General features: G+C 41.4%; 1 protein-coding gene across 1 annotated transcript in view; it reads right to left on the bottom strand.

Moving 5' to 3' along the window:
- Window positions 1-19,707, bottom strand: part of LOC128685248 (A disintegrin and metalloproteinase with thrombospondin motifs 6-like) — a 267,981-nt gene that overhangs the window by 18,054 nt on the left and 230,220 nt on the right. The window contains exon 14 of the mRNA XM_070082935.1: window positions 4,594-4,841. Coding sequence (XP_069939036.1) covers window positions 4,594-4,841 — 248 coding nt within the window. The remainder of the gene's footprint in view (window positions 1-4,593; window positions 4,842-19,707) is intronic.

Raw genomic sequence — 19,707 nt, 5'->3', positions numbered from 1 at the left:
GTGTAGCTGTCCTACAGTGTACCTGTCCTACAGTGTAGCTGTCCTACAGTGTAGCTGTAGTACAGAGTAGCTGTCCTACAGTGTAGTTGTCCTACAGTGTAGCTGTCCTACAGTGTAGCTGTCCTACAGTGTAGCTGTAGTACAGAGTAGCTGTCCTACAGTGTAGCTATCCTACAGTGTAGCTGTCCTACAGTGTAGCTGTCCTACAGTGTAGCTGTACTACAGTGTAGCTGTACTACAGTGTAGCTATACTACAGTGTAGCTGTCCTACAGTGTAGCTATCCTACAGTGTAGCTGTCCTACAGTGTAGCTATCCTACAGTGTAGCTGTCCTACAGTGTAGCTGTACTACAGTGTAGCTATCCTACAGTGTAGCTGTCCTACAGTGTAGCTGTACTACAGTGTAGCTGTACTACAGTGTAGCTGTACTACAGTGTAGCTGTCCTACAGTGTAGCTGTACTACAGTGTAGCTGTACTACAGTGTAGCTGTCCTACAGTGCAGCTGTCCTACAGTGTAGCTGTCCTACAGTGTAGCTGTAGTACAGAGTAGCTGTCCTACAGTGTAGCTGTCCTACAGTGTAGCTGTAGTACAGAGTAGCTGTCCTACAGTGTAGCTGTCCTACAGTGTAGCTGTCCTACAGTGTAGCTGTCCTACAGTGTAGCTGTAGTACAGAGTAGCTGTCCTACAGTGTAGCTGTCCTACAGTGTAGCTGTCCTACAGTGTAGCTGTAGTACAGAGTAGCTGTCCTACAGTGTAGCTGTCCTACAGTGTAGCTGTCCTACAGTGTAGCTGTCCTACAGTAGCTGTCCTTCAGTGTAGCTGTCCTACAGTGTAGCTGTCCTACAGTGTAGCTGTCCTATAGTGTAGCTGTCGTACAGTGTAGCTGCCTTACAGTGTAGCTGTCCTACAGTGTAGCTGTACTACAGCGTAGCTGTAGTACAGTGTAGCTGTCCTACAGTGTAGCTGTCCTACAGTGTAGCCGTCCTACAGTGTAGCTGCAGTATAGTGTAGCGGTCCTACAGTGTAGCTGTCCTACAGTGTAGCTGTAGTATAATGTAGCTGTAGTATAGTGTAGCTGTCCTACAGTGTAGCTGTCCTACAGTGTATCTGTCCTACAGTGTAGCTGTAGTACAGTGTAGCTGTAGTACAGTGTAGCTGTCCTACAGTGTAGCTGTCCTACAGTGTAGCCGTCCTACAGTGTAGCTGCAGTATAGTGTAGCGGTCCTACAGCGTAGCTGTCCTACAGTGTAGCTGTCCTACAGTGTAGCTGTAGTATAGTGTAGCTGTAGTACAGTGTAGCTGTTCTACAGTGTAGCTGTACTACAGCGTAGCTGCCCTACAGTGTAGCTGTAGTACAGTGTAGCTGTCCTACAGTGTAGCTGTCCTACAGTGTAGCTGTAGTACAGTGTAACTGTAGTACAGTGTAGCTGTCCTACAGTGTAGCTGTCCTACAGTGTAGCCGTCCTACAGTGTAGCTGCAGTATAGTGTAGCGGTCCTACAGTGTAGCTGTCCTACATTGTAGCTGTAGTATAATGTAGCTGTCCTACAGTGTAGCTGTAGTACAGTCTAGCTGTCCTACAGTGTAGCTGTAGTATAATGTAGCTGTCCTACAGTGTAGCTGTAGTACAGTGTAGCTGTCCTACAGTGTAGCTGTAGTACAGTGTAGCTGTCCAACAATGTAGCTGTACTACAGTGTAACTGTCCTACAGTGTAGCTGTCCTACAGTGTAGCTGTCCTACAGTGTAGCTGTAGTACAGTGTAGCTGTCCTACAGTGTAGCTGTAGTACAGTGTAGCTGTAGTATAGTGTAGCTGTCCTACAGTGTAGCTGTCCTACAGTGTAGCTGTCCTACAGTGTAGCTGTCCTACAGTGTAGCTGTCCTACAGTGTAGCTGTAGTATAGTGTAGCTGTCCTACAGTGTAGCTGTACTGCAGTATAGCTGTCCTACAGTATAGCTGTCCTACAGTGTAGCTGTAGTATAGTGTAGCTGTCCTACAGTGTAGCTGTAGTATAGTGTAGCTGTCCTACAGTGTAGCTGTAGTACAGTGTAGCTGTCCTACAGTGTAGCTGTACTACAGTATAGCTGTCCTACAGTATAGCTGTCCTACAGTATAGCTGTAGTGCATAGTAGCTGTCCTACGGTGTAGCTGTCCTACAGTAGCTGTCCTACAGTGTAGCTGTCCTACAGTGTAGCTGTCCTGCAGTGTAGCTGTACTACAGTGTAGCTGTCCTACAGTGTAGCTGTACTACAGTGTAGCTGTCCTACAGTGTAGCTGTCCTACAGTGTAGCTGTACTACAGTGTAGCTGTCCTACAGTGTAGCTGTCCTACAGTGTAGCTGTCCTACAGTGTAGCTATACTACAGTGTAGCTGTAGTACAGTGTCGCTGTACTACAGTGTAGCTGTCCTACAGTGTAGCTATACTACAGTGTAGCTATACTACAGTGTAGCTGTAGTACAGTGTAGCTGTACTACAGTGCAGCTGTCCTACAGTGTAGCTATACTACAGTGTAGCTGTAGTACAGTGTAGCTGTCCTACAGTGTAGCTATACTACAGTGTAGCTGTAGTACAGTGTAGCTGTACTACAGTGTAGCTGTACTACAGTGTAGCTGTCCTACAGTGTAGCTATACTACAGTGTAGCTGTAGTACAGTGTAGCTGTACTACAGTGTAGCTGTCCTACAGTGTAGCTATACTACAGTGTAGCTATACTACAGTGTAGCTGTAGTACAGTGTAGCTGTACTACAGTGTAGCTGTAGTATAGTGTAGCTGTCCTACAGTGTAGCTGTAGTACAGGGTAGCTGTCCTACAGTGTAGCTGTACTACAGTATAGCTGTCCTACAGTATAGCTGTCCTACAGTGTAGCTGTAGTGCATAGTAGCTGTCCTACAGTGTAGCTGTCCTACAGTGTAGCTGTCCTACAGTGTAGCTGTCCTACAGTGTAGCTGTCCTACAGTGTAGCTGTCCTACAGTGTAGCTGTCCTACAGTGTAGCTGTCCTACAGTGTAGCTGTCCTACAGTGTAGCTGTCCTACAGTGTAGCTGTACTACAGTGTAGCTGTCCTACAGTGTAGCTGTCCTACAGTGTAGCTGTCCTACAGTGTAGCTATACTACAGTGTAGCTGTAGTACAGTGTCGCTGTACTACAGTGTAGCTGTCCTACAGTGTAGCTATACTACAGTGTAGCTATACTACAGTGTAGCTGTAGTACAGTGTAGCTGTACTACAGTGTAGCTGTCCTACAGTGTAGCTATACTACAGTGGAGCTGTAGTACAGTGTAGCTGTCCTACAGTGTAGCTATACTACAGTGTAGCTGTAGTACAGTGTAGCTGTACTACAGTGTAGCTGTACTACAGTGTAGCTGTCCTACAATGTAGCTATACTACAGTGTAGCTGTAGTACAGTGTAGCTGTACTACAGTGTAGCTGTCCTACAGTGTAGCTATACTACAGTGTAGCTATACTACAGTGTAGCTGTAGTACAGTGTAGCTGTACTACAGTGTAGCTGTACTACAGTGTAGCTGTCCTACAGTGTAGCTATACTACAGTGTAGCTATACTACAGTGTAGCTGTAGTACAGTGTAGCTGTACTACAGTGTAGCTGTACTACAGTGTAGCTGTACTACAGTGTAGCTGTAGTACAGTGTAGCTGTACTACAGTGTAGCTGTACTAGAGTGTAGCTGTAGTACAGTGTAGCTGTACTACAGTGTAGCTGTACTACAGTGTAGCTGTACTACAGTGTAGCTGTACTACAGTGTAGCTGTAGTACAGTGTAGCTATAGTACAGTGTAGCTGTACTACAGTGTAGCTGTAGTACAGTGTAGCTATAGTACAGTGTAGCTGTACTACAGTGTAGCTGTACTACAGTGTAGCTGTACTACAGTGTAGCTGTAGTACAGTGTAGCTATAGTACAGTGTAGCTGTACTACAGTGTAGCTGTACTACAGTGTAGCTGTACTACAGTGTAGCTGTAGTACAGTGTAGCTATAGTACAGTGTAGCTGTAGTACAGTGTAGCTGTACTACAGTGTAGCTGTAGTACAGTGTAGCTATAGTACAGTGTAGCTGTACTACAGTGTAGCTGTACTACAGTGTAGCTGTAGTACAGTGTAGCTGTACTACAGTGTAGCACCGCACTGGGCATGTGTCACCTTTACTAACCATAACAAGAGTATATAACTTCTCTCATGAAGCTCCAGAAAATAACAGTGAGAAGCGTGAACTAAAGAAGCAAGTAACTAGCACCTAGCTAGCAGTATGCAGAAACTAGTATGTCATTGATGTCAGCTAGGCCTGTATACCTTGTACATGTACTTGTAGTAAATATATTATTATTATAATTAGCAATATGCAGCAGCTAGCACCAGCTAGCAACAGGTAGCAACAGGTAGCAACAGGTAGCGCCTAAGTAGCTCTTACGTACCAATAGGTAGCATCTTGCTAACAATATGTACCCCGTAACTAGCAACTAGCTAGCAATAGGTTGCTCCTAACTAGCTCTTAGCTAGCAACTGTTAGCACCTAACTAGCTCTTAGGTAGCACCTAAGAGAGAGAGAGAGAGAGAGGAGCCTACACAGGGTACAGAACTTACCAGTTCCCGTTGAGGAAGTATCTTCCAGTAGCGTTGTCCCTCAGGGCCAGGTAGTTAGCGGCGTCCCGTAGCTCGCGGACCTTGACGTTACGGGCCAGACGAGGGAAGGTGACGGCCGAGACGTAACCAGAGCTCCTGGTGACGTTGAAGACACCTCGGGTGGTGACGCACTGTGTACCGTCACCGTGACACAGGCCACACCTGTCCTCCTGTGCTGCTCCTTCTATGCTCCAGTCGCACGCAACACGCTGCCCACGCAAGCAAACACACGCTCAGCTATTACTTTTTCGTGTAGGAGGCTAAATATGTACGAACGTTACATATTCAGTCACGCAGCGTAAAGTCCAGCCGGAACACACGAATCATGCAGATCTGACAAATTCTCATAAATACACCTAGGAAGTAGGCCTTAATAGGCCTGACTGGAACACATTTTTTATGTTTTATTTGCAAATTGTTACATCTTTATAGAGCATTAAGTGTTCATAAAAGTGAACCATCAAGCACTGTGTGTTCATGAAAGTGAAACACCAAGAACTGTGTTCGTGAAAGTGAACCATCAAGCATTCTGTGTTCATGAAAGTGAACCATCAAGCATTGTGTGTTCATGAAAGTGAACCATCAAGCACTGTGTGTTCATGAAAGTGAACCATCAAGCATTGTGTGTTCATGAAAGTGAAACACCAAGAACTGTGTTCGTGAAAGTGAACCATCAAGCACTGTGTGTTCATGAAAGTGAACCATCAAGCATTGTGTGTTCATGAAAGTGAACCATCAAGCATTGTGTGTTCATGAAAGTGAAACACCAAGAACTGTGTTCGTGAAAGTGAACCATCAAGCATTCTGTGTTCATGAAAGTGAACCATCAAGCATTGTGTGTTCATGAAAGTGAACCATCAAGCACTGTGTGTTCATGAAAGTGAACCATCAAGCATTGTGTGTTCATGAAAGTGAACCATCAAGCACTGTGTGTTCATGAAAGTGAACCATCAAGCACTGTGTGTTCATGAAAGTGAACCATCAAGCACTGTGTGTTCATGAAAGTGAACCATCAAGCATTCTGTGTTCATGAAAGTGAACCATCAAGCATTCTGTGTTCATGAAAGTGAACCATCAAGCACTGTGTGTTCATGAAAGTGAACCATCAAGCATTGTGTGTTCATGAAAGTGAACCATCAAGCATTGTGTGTTCATGAAAGTGAAACACCAAGAACTGTGTTCGTGAAAGTGAACCATCAAGCATTCTGTGTTCATGAAAGTGAACCATCAAGCATTGTGTGTTCATGAAAGTGAACCATCAAGCACTGTGTGTTCATGAAAGTGAACCATCAAGCATTGTGTGTTCATGAAAGTGAACCATCAAGCACTGTGTGTTCATGAAAGTGAACCATCAAGCACTGTGTGTTCATGAAAGTGAACCATCAAGCACTGTGTGCTCGTGAAAGTGAACCATCAAGCACTGTGTGTTCATGAAAGTGAACCATCAAGCATTCTGTGTGTTCATGAAAGTGAACCATCAAGCATTGTGTGTTCATGAAAGTGAACCTTCAAGCATTGTGTGTTCACGAAAGTGAACCATCAAGCATTGTGTGTTCATGAAAGTGAACCATCAAGCACTGTGTGTTCATGAAAGTGAACCATCAAGCACTGTGTGTTCATAAAAGTGAACCATCAAGCACTGTGTGTTCATGAAAGTGAACCATCAAGCATTCTGTGTTCATGAAAGTGAACCTTCAAGCATTGTGAGTTCATAAAAGTGAACCATCAAGCACTGTGTGTTCATGAAAGTGAACCATCAAGCATTCTGTGTTCATGAAAGTGAACCTTCAAGCATTGTGAGTTCATGAAAGTGAACCATCAAGCATTGTGTGTTCATGAAAGTGAACCATCAAGCACTGTGTGTTCATGAAAGTGAACCATCAAGCATTGTGAGTTCATGAAAGTGAACCATCAAGCACTGTGTGTTCATGAAAGTGAACCATCAAGCATTCTGTGTTCATGAAAGTGAACCATCAAGCATTCTGTGTTCATGAAAGTGAACCATAAAGCATTGTGTGTTCATGAAAGTGAACCATCAAGCACTGTGTGTTCATGAAAGTGAACCATCAAGCATTCTGTGTTCATGAAAGTGAACCATCAATCGCTATGTGTTCATGAAAGTGAACCATCAAGCACTGTGTGTTCATGAAAGTGAACCATCAAGCATTGTGTGTTCATGAAAGTGAACCATCAATCGCTATGTGTTCATGAAAGTGAACCATCAAGCACTGTGTGTTCATGAAAGTGAACCATCAAGCATTCTGTGTTCATGAAAGTGAACCATCAAGCATTCTGTGTTCATGAAAGTGAACCATCAATCGCTATGTGTTCATGAAAGTGAACCATCAAGCACTGTGTGTTCATGAAAGTGAACCATCAAGCATTCTGTGTTCATGAAAGTGAACCATCAAGCATTCTGTGTTCATGAAAGTGAACCATCAAGCACTGTGTGCTCATGGAAGTGAACCATCAAGCATTCTGCGTTCATGAAAGTGAACCATCAAGCACTGTGTGTTCATGAAAGTTAACCGTCAAGTATTCTGTGTTCATGAAAGTGAACCATCAAGCACTGTGTGCTCATGGAAGTGAACCATCAAGCATTCTGCGTTCATGAAAGTGAACCATCAAGCACTGTGTATTCATGAAAGTGAGCCATCAAGCACTGTGTGTTCATGAAAGTGAACCGTCAAGTATTCTGTGTTCATGAAAGTGAACCATCAAGCATTCTGTGTTCATGAGAGTGAGCCATCAAGCACTGTGTATTCATGAAAGTGAGCCATCAAACATTCTGTGTTCATGAAAGTGAACCATCAAGCACTGTGTGTTCATGAAAGTGAACCATCAAGCATTCTGCGTTCATGAAAGTGAACCATCAAGCACTGTGTGTTCATGAAAGTGAACCATCAAGCATTCTGTGTTCATGAAAGTGAACCATCAAGCACTATGTATTCATGAAAGTGAGCCATCAAACATTCTGTGTTCATGAAAGTGAACCATCAAGCACTGTGTTCATGAAAGTGAACCATCAAGCACTGTGTTCATGAAAGTGAACCATCAAGCACTGTGTGTTCATGAAAGTGAACCATCAAGCATTCTGTGTTCATGAAAGTGAACCATCAAGCACTGTGTGTTCGTGAAAGTGAACCATCAAGCATTCTGTGTTCATGAAAGTGAACCATCAAGCACTGTGTTCATGAAAGTGAACCATCAAGCACTGTGTTCATGAAAGTGAACCATCAAGCACTGTGTGTTCATGAAAGTGAACCATCAAGCACTGTGTGTTCGTGAAAGTGAACCATCAAGCATTCTGTGTTCATGAAAGTGAACCATCAAGCATTGTGTGCTCATGAAAGTGAACCGTCAACCATTCTGAGTTCATGAAAGTGAACCATCAACCATTCTGAGTTCATGAAAGTGAATCATCAAGCATTGTGTGTTCATGCAAGTGAATCATCAAGCACTGTGTGTTCATGAAAGTGAATCATCAAGCATTGTGTGTTCATGAAAGTGAACCATCAAGCATTCTGTGTTCATAAAAGTGAAGCATCAAGCATTCTGTGTTCATAAAAGTGAACCATCAAGCACTATCTCCTTGGATCAAGTTTTTTTGGATTTCCCCCTCTGGGGGTAAGCATTCAAATGAACTCCTCCTATTGGGGCATGGTGCTCTCTCTTACTACAGGTCTAAACAAGTGTGACGTCAGTATTCCTCTCATTAAGTTAAATGAACTAAAAAGTGTGTTTACTCGACGGTCAGTGACGTCACGTGATGACCTCACACATACAGGCTCAATCTTGTCGACTTCCCCCCTATGTCAGTGACGTCACGCGATGGCCGCACACACCTCACTTTACTTTGACACCTTCAAAACACTCTCATAAATCATTTGAACACTCACAAAAATACCTTTGAACATTTCCAAACAACACTGAAACACTTCCAAAATATCATTTTGAATACTCCCAAATAAGATTTGACAGCTCTAATTTATCTGCACTTACACATTTCATTAAATTACAACTCATCCCCCCAAACTCCTCCCTCAGTCTCCAGACTTCACAACATTATCACAAAAACTAACTCAAACACTTTACTTTGAACATCACCAAAAAACACAATCAATTACCTTTAAATACTCCAAAAACATCATTCGAACACCCCCAAATCACATCTGAATACTCCCAGAACACCTTCATAAGTACTCTTGCACATCATTTGAACACCTTCAAAAACACCTTTGAACATTTCCAAACAACACTGAAACACTTCCAAAACACAATTTGAAAACTCCCAAATACACCATTGAATAGTACTAAAACACCACTGAATACACTCAAAACACCACCAAAATCACCATAAACTAAGATCAACACCCACATCCCACATCCCACATCACCCACAACCCACAACACCCACAACCCACAACACCCACACCCCACAATTTTTTCTCTTTTTAACTAATTTCATCAGAAAAAGTCACAACAACAACCCACTTATAACATCTTTTTCGGTATCTCTAGTTCGACAACAACACCCACAACACCCACATCCCACAACACCCACAACCCACATCACCCACACCCCACAACACACACAACCCACATCACCCACACCCCACAACACACACAACCCACATCACCCACACCCCACAATTTTTTTCTCGTTTTAACTAATTTCATCAGAAAGTCACAACAACAACAACCCACAACTTATAATCACACCTTTGAATAACCTCAAGACACCATTTGAGTACTCCCAAATACACCACTGAATACTACTAAAACACCACTGAATACACTCAAAACACCACCAAAATCACCATAAACTAAGATCAACACCCCAGCACAACCCACAACACCCATTAACCCTCATCACCACACCCTTACAACACACACAACCCACATCACCCTTACACCCCACAACACACACAACCCACATCACCCATAACAATAATACAACTCCCACATTCCCTACATTTTCTTTTTCGTTTTAACTGGATTTCATCAGAAAAGTCACAACAACAACCCTACAACTTATAACCTACTTTCAGCATCTCTAGTTCGATAAACAACACCCACAACCCTCATCAATCAATTAATGAATTTCCATTCACTTTTTTCCCCTTCTTTTTACCTGAATCTTAAATGTAATACACATTCCTCTTACATTACTAAAATTCTAATAAAATCCTCTCCATACCATGTCCTTGTAGCCACATAAAGTTGATATTATACTCGTATCAACTAATCTCACTATCCAACTATTGCGACATGTTTCAACATCCTCCATTTTTTCCAATATATCATAACTTTTCAATTCTATAATTTCTTTTAAAATATTCACATTATTACCTTTATTTTCAGTAAAATCTCCCCATATTTCATTAAATTTTTTAATACAACCCTCCCATACCCTCTCCATCATTCACTTAAGTATTTCTTCACATCCACTCACATATCTCCCAACACACCTCTTCTGAACACACAAAAATCACATTTTCACATGCACAAATGCATCTCATCACCCTTATCTCAAATTCCACTAAAATCATCATGCTAAGATGTTTACAAACTCTATGACCACCAAATACACACACACACACACACACACACACACACACACACACACACACACACACACACACACACACACTCATTACTTCCACATAACCTAACCTCCAATCCCAACCTAACCTAAGCTAACCTAATCCCAATCCTAACCTAACCTAACCAAAGGCTAACCTCAACCTAACCTCAACCAGCCTAAGTCCAAACCTAACCAAACCCTAACCAAACCTAACAACCTAACCTAACCTCCCAACCCCTAACCTAGCCTCCAACTCCAACCTAACCTAACTTAACCTAACCTCATCTTAACCTAACTCAAGAACCCTAACCCCAACGAACTCAACCTAACCTAACTCCAACCTAATCCTGTCTAATGCCTTAATCCCTTCTTAACCCTAAGCCCAATCCCAACCTGACCTAACCTAACCTAACTGCTAACAACCTAACTTCCTAAGCCTAACTCGTTCAATTCAACCTGGTAACTTAACACAACCTGCTAGCCTAACTGCTTGGAACCTGCTTAACCTAGCCCAGGCCGAACCTGAACCGATCCTGGAATTAACCTGGCATCAACTGGCAACCTGGTTCTGCCTCTCACCTGGCTTCCAACCTTGTTCTCAACCTGCAAGGCCTGATCCAATGGCTTGGACCTAACTAACATTCCTGTTCCTGCCACCTGGCTAGCTGTCAGGTCCTGGCCTGGCCTCCTGTAACTCTCCCAATGCCAATTAAGGTGGTTCAATAATTCTAACCTGGAATGGCTGGCCCATCTAAGTTTGGCCTGGTCTAACCTAATTCTGTCCTTTACTGGAACCTTGCTATCTTGTTCTAACTTGGCATTTGGTTCTAACCTTGACCTAACCTAACTAATAACCTGGGTCTATCCTAATGTTCTGGCCTGGGCTAACTTAATTCCAGTAGAACCTAGCCTAGCCAACTTAATTTAATTCTTAATTTGTGGCAATTCAATTTAACTAATTCCCTAAGCAGATTTGAATTCCATAATCCAATAACCTAACCTTTCTTCTTCTTCTTACTAACTAACCCCTTACCTAGCTGAACTAGTCCTAGCCTGCCTAACTGGCAATTCTACCTGGTTCCTGGCCTCCTATTGAATGATCCTAACCTGTTTGGTACTAATTTGCCTACTTGTTCTTAACTAACTCCAAAGTACACTAAAATACACTTGCCATGATATTGGGGTCTTATGATCCACCTAACTTACACACACATTAGGCATATTACACACACACACACACATTACACATTACACACAGCTTACACACATTATTGTTACACATATTAGGTTGTTACTTTACTTTATGAATTACCCCAAAACACTCATCATACATGTTGACCACCTTTTCATAATTATCTCATCATCATAACCTTTATGTCATCTATACAGTAGTTTTCCCCAAGATTATTACTGACATAGCTCATGGTTGATTTAAGAATCTCCTAGCATCTTATATTGATTGGTTTCAAACAATTACTACTTTCTTCCAGAATATCATTTGACAGCTTCCCGTAATTATTTATCATTTCTACTTTGAATTTATCTACTACTTACATATTTCATTAAATACAATACTGGTCCATATTACTGTTCCCTCAGTCTCCAGACTTTACAACATTAACACAATAACTAACTCATACACTTATGATATGAGACATTACCATATCTAACACACTGACTAACTTTGAACCAACTCTGAACACCACTGATCTTCTTCAAAAAATACTCTGCACATCATTTGAACACCTTCAAAAAACACCATCAAACACCTCCGAATACTCCCAAAACACTACTGATTACTACCAAATCACCGTCAAAATCACCAGAAACTAAGTTTAACATCACCATCCAACATCCTTTTTATAGAAATCCCCTCAAATCACTATAACCAAGAACTCCCTCCCCATTTGGCGCATAAAAAAAAACATGAACACAAACCTAATACGCAAACACTTAGTACATGATCACCATCAACTGAAAACATATCTTGTACACACACACATAATCTAAGACAACCACCAACTACAATCACCCATATTCACTTACCTCAAAAATCACTAATATTACAGAAAACACTCATTTTTATAAACATTTCACACAAATAAGACATACACAACTTAACTAAGACATACACCAAAAACCTATACTTGACATATTGCGGTATGAATATTCATACCGCATTTATGTTGCATATCACATTTCCTCATCCACATCATCCCTAAAACATCCTTCCTTATTCATTCCGTATATCTCCTAGAGTTGTTTTAACCCCGACGGGCCCATCACGACGTAGGAGCCAGAGTGTAGTAGGTGGTGTTGGAGTGGTGATGGTTGCTCTGTCTCCTACGTCGTGATGGGCCCGTCGGGGTTAAAAACAACTCTAGGAGATATACGGAATGAATAAGGAAGGATGTTTTAGGGGTGATGTGGATGAGGAAATGTGATATGCAACATAAATGCGGTATGAATATTCATACCGCAAGATGTCAAGTATAGGTTTTTGGTGTATATCTTAGTTAAGTTGTGTATGTCTTAGTTGGAGGTGAATGTCTTAGATTTGGTGTGTATGTCTCATGTCTTAAATTTGTGATTGAAATGTATAAGATGTGGGTGATATGGAATTGGTGATCGTGATTTTTGTGTGAATAATTATAAAAATGTGTGTTTTCTGTGATCTTGGTGGTGGGGTCATAAAATCTGGTAATCGTCTTGGATATAGTGTTCTTAGATAATGTAGGGTACAACAGGTTGAAACAAGGTGGGTTGGGTGTGATGTTACCAACCACCAAGTAACACAATGGGAGTGTGACGTCACTGGAGGTGAGCTCGTCGGTCCTGTGAGGTGTGACATCGTGTGTTGGTGGTAGTGAGGTGAGTGCGTTTAGATATTGTCAAACATGATTTTTTTTGTGTGTGAAATGTTTATAAAAATGAGTGTTTTCTGTGATATTAGTGATTTTTGAGGTAAGTGAATATGGGTGATTGTAGTTGGTGGTTGTCTTAGATTATGTGTGTGTGTACAAGATATGTTTTCAGTTGATGGTGATCATGTACTGTTTGCGTATTAGGTTTGTGTTCATGCTTTTTTTTATGCGCCAAATGGGGAGGGAGTTCTTGGTTATAGTGATTTGAGGGGATTTCTATAAAAAGGATGTTGGATAGTGATGTTAAACTTAGTTTCTGGTGATTTTGACGGTGATTTGGTAGTAATCAGTAGTGTTTTGGGAGTATTCGGAGGTGTTTGATGGTGTTTTTTGAAGGTGTTCAAATGATGTGCAGAGTATTTTTTGAAGAAGATCAGTGGTGTTCAGAGTTGGTTCAAAGTTAGTCAGTGTGTTAGATATGGTAATGTCTCATATCATAAGTGTATGAGTTAGTTATTGTGTTAATGTTGTAAAGTCTGGAGACTGAGGGAGTAGTATGGTGGATGTGTTGTAATTTAATGAAATGTGTAAGTGTAGATAAATTAGAGATGATAAATCTTATTTGGGAGTAATCAAAATGATATTCTGGAAGTGCTTCAGTGTTGTTTGGAAATGTTCAAATGTGTTTATGTGAGTATTCAAATGATTTATGAGAGTGTTCGAAGTAATCTTGGGGTTCTTCTGTAGTGAGATGATAAAGGTTGTGGATGAGAGATATTGAGAAAAGGTGGTCTCAAATGATGTATGAGAGTGTTTTGAAGGTGTTCAAAGTAAAGTGAGGTGTGTGTGTGTGTGTGTGTGTGTGTGTGTGTGTGTGTGTGTGTGTGTGTGTGTGTGTGTGTGTGTGTGTGTGTGTGTGTGTTAGGTGGTCATAGAGTTTTTTGAATATCATGGTTACAGTGATTTTAGTGTATTTGAGTTAGGTTAGGTTAGGTTAGGTAGGTTAGGTTAGGTTAGGTTAGGTTAGGTTAGGATAGGTTCGGTTAGGTTAGGTTAGGTTAGGTTAGGCTAGGTTAGGATAGGTTCGGTTAGGTTAGGTTAGGTTAGGTTAGGCTAGGTTAGGTTAGGATAGGATAGGTTAGGTTAGGTTAGGTTAGGTTAGGTTAGGTTAGGTTAGGATAGGTTAGGTTAGGTTAGGTTAGGTTAGGTTATGTTCGTTTCAGTTTGGTTTGGTTAGGTTAGGTTAGGTTAAGATAGGTTAGGTTAGGTTAGGTTAGGTTAGGTTAGGTTAGGTTAGGTTAGGCTAGGTTAGGTTAGGTTAGGTTAGGTTAGGTTAGGTTAGGTTAGATTAGGTTCGGTTCGGTTCGGTTAGGTTAGGTTAGGTTAGGTTAGGTAAGGATAGGTTAGGTTAGGTTAGGTTAGGTTAGGTTAGGTTAGGTTAGGTTAGGTTAAGTTAGGTTAGGTCAGGTTAAGTTAGGTTATGTTAGGCTAGGTTAGGTTAGGTTAGGTTAGGTTAGGTTAGGTTAGGTTAGGTTCGGTTAGGTTAGGTTAGGTTAGGTTAGGTGTGTGTGTGTGTGTGTGTGTGTGTGTGTGTGTGTGTGTGTGTGTGTGTGTGTGTGTGTGTGTGTGTGTGTGTGTGTGTGTGTGTGTGTGTTAGGTGGTCATAGAGTTTTGTGAATATCTTGGTTACGGTGATTTTAGTGGAATTTGAGATGGGTGATGAGATGCATTTGTGGATGTGAAATGTGATTTTTGTGTGTGTTCAGAAGAGGTGTGTTGGGAGATATGTGAGTGGATGTGAAGAAATGCGGGTGAGATGGAGAGAGGTATGGGGAGGGTTGTATTAAAAATTTAATGAAATATGGGGAGATTTTACTGAAAATAAAGGTAATGTGTGAATATTTTAAAAAGAAATTATAGAATTGAAAAGTTATGATATATTGGAAAAAATGGAGGATGTTGAAACATGTCGCAATAGTTGGGTAGTGAGATTAGTTGATACGAGTATAATATCAATTTATGTGGCTACAAGGACATGGGTATGGAGAGGATTTTATTAGAATTTTAGTAATGTAAAGAGGAATGTGTATTACATTTAAGATTTAGTAAAAAGAAGGGGAAAAAAAAGTGTGAATAAATTGGTAATTGATGAGGGTTGTGGGTGTTGTTTGTCGAACTAGAGATGCTGAAAAGTGGTTATAAGTTGTGGTTTGTTGTTGTGACTTTTTCTGATGAAATCAGTTAAAACGAGAAAAATAATGTGGGATGTGGGTGTTGTGGGTTGTGGGTGATGTGGGTTGTGTGTGTTGTGGGGTGTGGGTGATGTGGGTTGTGTGTGTTGTGGGGTGTGGGTGTTGATCTTAGTTTATGGTGATTTTGGTGGTGTTTTGAGTGTATTCAGTGGTGTTTTAGTACTATTCAATGGTGTATTTGGGAGTTTTCAAATGGTGTTTTGGAAGTGTTTCAGTGTTGTTTGGAAATGTTCAAAGGTGTTTTTGAAGGTGTTCAAATGATGTGCAAGAGTACTTATGAAGGTGTTCTGGGAGTATTCAGATGTGATTTGGGGGTGTTCGAATGATGTTTTTGGAGTATTTAAAGGTAATTGATTGTGTTTTTTGGTGATGTTCAAAGTAAAGTGTTTGAGTTAGTTTTTGTGATAATGTTGTGAAGTCTGGAGACTGAGGGAGGAGTTTGGGGGGATGAGTTGTAATTTAATGAAATGTGTAAGTGCAGATAAATTAGAGCTGTCAAATCTTATTTGGGAGTATTCAAAATGATATTTTGGAAGTGTTTCAGTGTTGTTTGGAAATGTTCAAAGGTATTTTTGTGAGTGTTCAAATGATTTATGAGAGTGTTTTGAAGGTGTCAAAGTAAAGTGAGGTGTGTGCGGCCATCGCGTGACGTCACTGACATAGGGGGGAAGTCGACAAGATTCAGCTTGTATGTGTGAGGTCATCACGTGACGTCACTGACCGCCGAGTAAACACACTTTTTAGTTCATTTAACTTAATGAGAGGAATACTGACGTCACACTTGTTTAGACCTGTAGTAAGAGAGAGCACCATGCCCCAATAGGATGAGTTCATTTGAATGCTTACCCCCAGAGGGGGAAATCCAAAAAAACTTGATCCAAGGAGATGGAGGAGAAAACCTTGATCCCAGGAGATGGAGTCTTGTTATTATCGAGAAAAAAAAAGTTGGGGTGGGGGTGAAAGTGGGAGGGGGGAACCTCAAAAATTTGATCGGAGGAGAGCACAAGAAATTCAAAAAAATTTTGAAAAAAATCGGAAAAAAATTCGGGGCGCGGGGGCGATCCGGACGACGCTGCAGAAGGCGCAGGGCGGGCGCGAGGGGCGCGGGCGGGGCGCGATGGCGCGGCGGGGCTGGTGGGTCAGCGCGACGGGCGGGGGGAGCAAGGGCGCGGGGGGGGGGTCGGGGGCGCGGGGGGGGGGGGGCGGGGCCGGGGGGGGGGTGCGGGGGGGCGCGGAGGGGGGGTCGTGGGCGGGGGTCGTGGGCGGGGTTAAGGTAATTAGCACATAGGTGTGAAAAAGGTCATTAGCACATAGGTGTGACAAAAAAGGTCATTAGCACATAGGTGTGAAAAAGGCGGCATCCTATGATGAGCCACACAGCCGCCTCCAGTACTACTACTGTGTGTTCATGAAAGTGAACCATCAAGCACTGTGTTCATGAAAGTGAACCATCAAGCACTGTGTGTTCATGAAAGTGAATCATCAAGCACTGTGTGTTCATGAAAGTGAACCATCAAGCACTGTGTGTTTATGAAAGTGAATCATCAAGCATTGTGTGTGTTCATGAAAGTGAATCATCAAGCATTGTGTGTGTTCATGAAAGTGAATCATCAAGCACTGTGTATTCATGAAAGTGAACCATCAAGCACTGTGTATTCATGAAAGTGAATCATCAAGCACTGTGTATTCATGAAAGTGAATCATCAAGCACTGTGTGTTCATGAAAGTGAACCATCAAGCATTGTGTATTCATGAAAGTGAATCATCAAGCACTGTGTATTCATGAAAGTGAATCATCAAGCACTGTGTATTCATCAAAGTAAATCATCAAGCACTGTGTATTCATGAAAGTGAATCATCAAGCACTGTGTGTTCCTGAAAGTGAACCATCAAGCATTGTGTGTTCATGAAAGTGAATCGTCAAGCACTGTGTGTTCCTGAAAGTGAATCATCAAGCATTGTGTGTTCATGAAAGTGAACCATCAAGCATTGTGTGTTCATGAAAGTGAATCATCAAGCATTGTGTGTTCATGAAAGTGAATCGTCAAACACTGTGTGTTCATGAAAGTGAACCATCAAACATTCTGTGTTCATGAAAGTGAACAATCAAGCATTGTGTGTTCATGAAAGTGAACCATCAAGCATTGTGTATTCATGAAAGTGAATCATAAAGCACTGTGTATTCATGAAAGTGAATCATCAAGCACTGTGTATTCATGAAAGTAAATCATCAAGCACTGTGTATTCATGAAAGTGAATCATCAAGCACTGTGTATTCATGAAAGTGAATCATCAAGCACTGTGTGTTCATGAAAGTGAACCATCAAGCATTGTGTATTCATGAAAGTGAATCATCAAGCACTGTGTATTCATGAAAGTGAATCATCAAGCACTGTGTATTCATGAAAGTAAATCATCAAGCACTGTGTGTTCATGAAAGTGAACCATCAAGCATTGTGTGTTCATGAAAGTGAACCATCAAGCATTGTGTGTTCATGAAAGTGAACCATCAAGCATTGTGTGTTCATGAAAGTGAACCATCAAGCATTGTGTGTTCATGAAAGTGAATCATCAAGCATTGTGTGTTCATGAAAGTGAACCATCAAGCATTCTGTGTTCATGAAAGTGAACCATCAAGCATTGAGTGTTCATGAAAGTGAATCATCAAGCATTGTGTGTTCATGAAAGTGAATCATCAAGCATTGTGTGTTCATGAAAGTGAACCATCAAGCATTCTGTGTTCATGAAAGTTAACCATCAAGCATTCTGTGTTCATGAAAGTGAACCATCAAGCACTGTGTGTTCATGAAAGTGAACCATCAAGCATTGTGTGTTCATGAAAGTGAACCATCAAGCACTGTGTGTTCATGAAAGTGAACCATCAAGCACTGTGTGTTCATGAAAGTGAACCATCAAGCATTGTGTATTCATTAATGTGAGCCATCAGGCATTGTGTGTTCATGAAAGTGAACCATCAAGCATTGTGTGTTCATGAAAGTGAACCATCAAGCACTGTGTGTTCATGCAAGTGAACCATCAAGCATTCTGTGTTCATGAAAGTGAACCATCAAGCACTGTGTGTTCATGAAAGTGAACCATCAAGCACTGTGTGTTCATGAAAGTGAACTATCAAGCACTGTGTGTTCATAAAAGTGAACCGTCAAGCATTGTGTGTTCATGAAAGTGAACCATCAAGCACTGTGTGTTCATGAAAGTGAACCATCAAGCATTGTGTTTTCATGAAAGTGAACCATCCAGCACTGTGTGTTCATGAAAGTGAACCATCAAGCACTGTGTGTTCATGAAATTGAACCATCAAACATTGTGTGTTAATGAAAGTGAACCATCAAGCACTGTGTGTTCATTAAAGTGAACCATCAAGCATTGTGTGTTCATGAAAGTGAACCATCAAGCATTCTGTGTTCATGAAAGTGAACCATCAAGCATTCTGTGTGTTCATGAAAGTGAACCATCAAGCACTGTGTGTTCATGAAAGTGAGCAATCAAGCATTGTGTGTTCATGAAAGTGAACCATCAAGCATTGTGTGTTCATGAAAGTGAATCATCAAGCACTGTGTGTTCGTGAAAGTGAACCTTCAAGCACTGTGTGTTCATGAAAGTGAACCATCAAGCATTGTGTGTTCATGAAAGTGAACCATCAAGCATTATGTGTTCATGAAAGTGAACCATCAAGCACTGTGTGTTCGTGAAAGTGAACCATCAAGCACTGTGTGTTCATGAAAGTGAACCATCAAGCATTGTATGTTCATGAAAGTGAACCATCAAGCATTCTGTGTTCATAAAAGTGAACCATCAAGCACTGTGTGTTCATGAAAGTGAACCATCAAGCATTCTGTGTTCACGAAAGTGAACCATCAAGCATTGTGTGTTTATGAAAGTGAACCATCAAGCATTCTGTGTTCATGAAAGTGAACCATCAAGCACTGTGTGTTCATGAAAGTGAACCATCAAGCATTGTGTGTTCATGAAAGTGAACCATCAAGCATTGTGTGTTCGTGAAAGTGAACCATCAATCATTCTGTGTTCACGAAAGTGAACCATCAAGCATTGTGTGTTCACGAAAGTGAACCATCAAGCATTGTGTGTTCATGAAAGTGAACCATCAAGCATTATGTGTTCATAAAAGTGAACCATCAAGCATTGTGTTCATGAAAGTGAACCTTCAAGCATTCTGTGTTCATGAAAGTGAACCATCAAGCATTCTGTGTTCATGAAAGTGAACCATCAAGCATTGTGTGTTCATGAAAGTGAACCATCAAGCATTCTGTGTTCATGAAAGTGAACCATCAAGCATTGCGTGTTCATGAAAGTGAACCATCAAGCATTGCATGTTCATGAAAGTGAACCATGA

This window comes from Cherax quadricarinatus, chromosome 8 (genome assembly GCF_038502225.1).
Source record: "Cherax quadricarinatus isolate ZL_2023a chromosome 8, ASM3850222v1, whole genome shotgun sequence".
Taxonomy (NCBI): domain Eukaryota; kingdom Metazoa; phylum Arthropoda; class Malacostraca; order Decapoda; family Parastacidae; genus Cherax; species Cherax quadricarinatus.
Note: the sequence above shows the minus strand (reverse complement) of the source record. Positions and strands in the feature narration are given on the sequence as shown.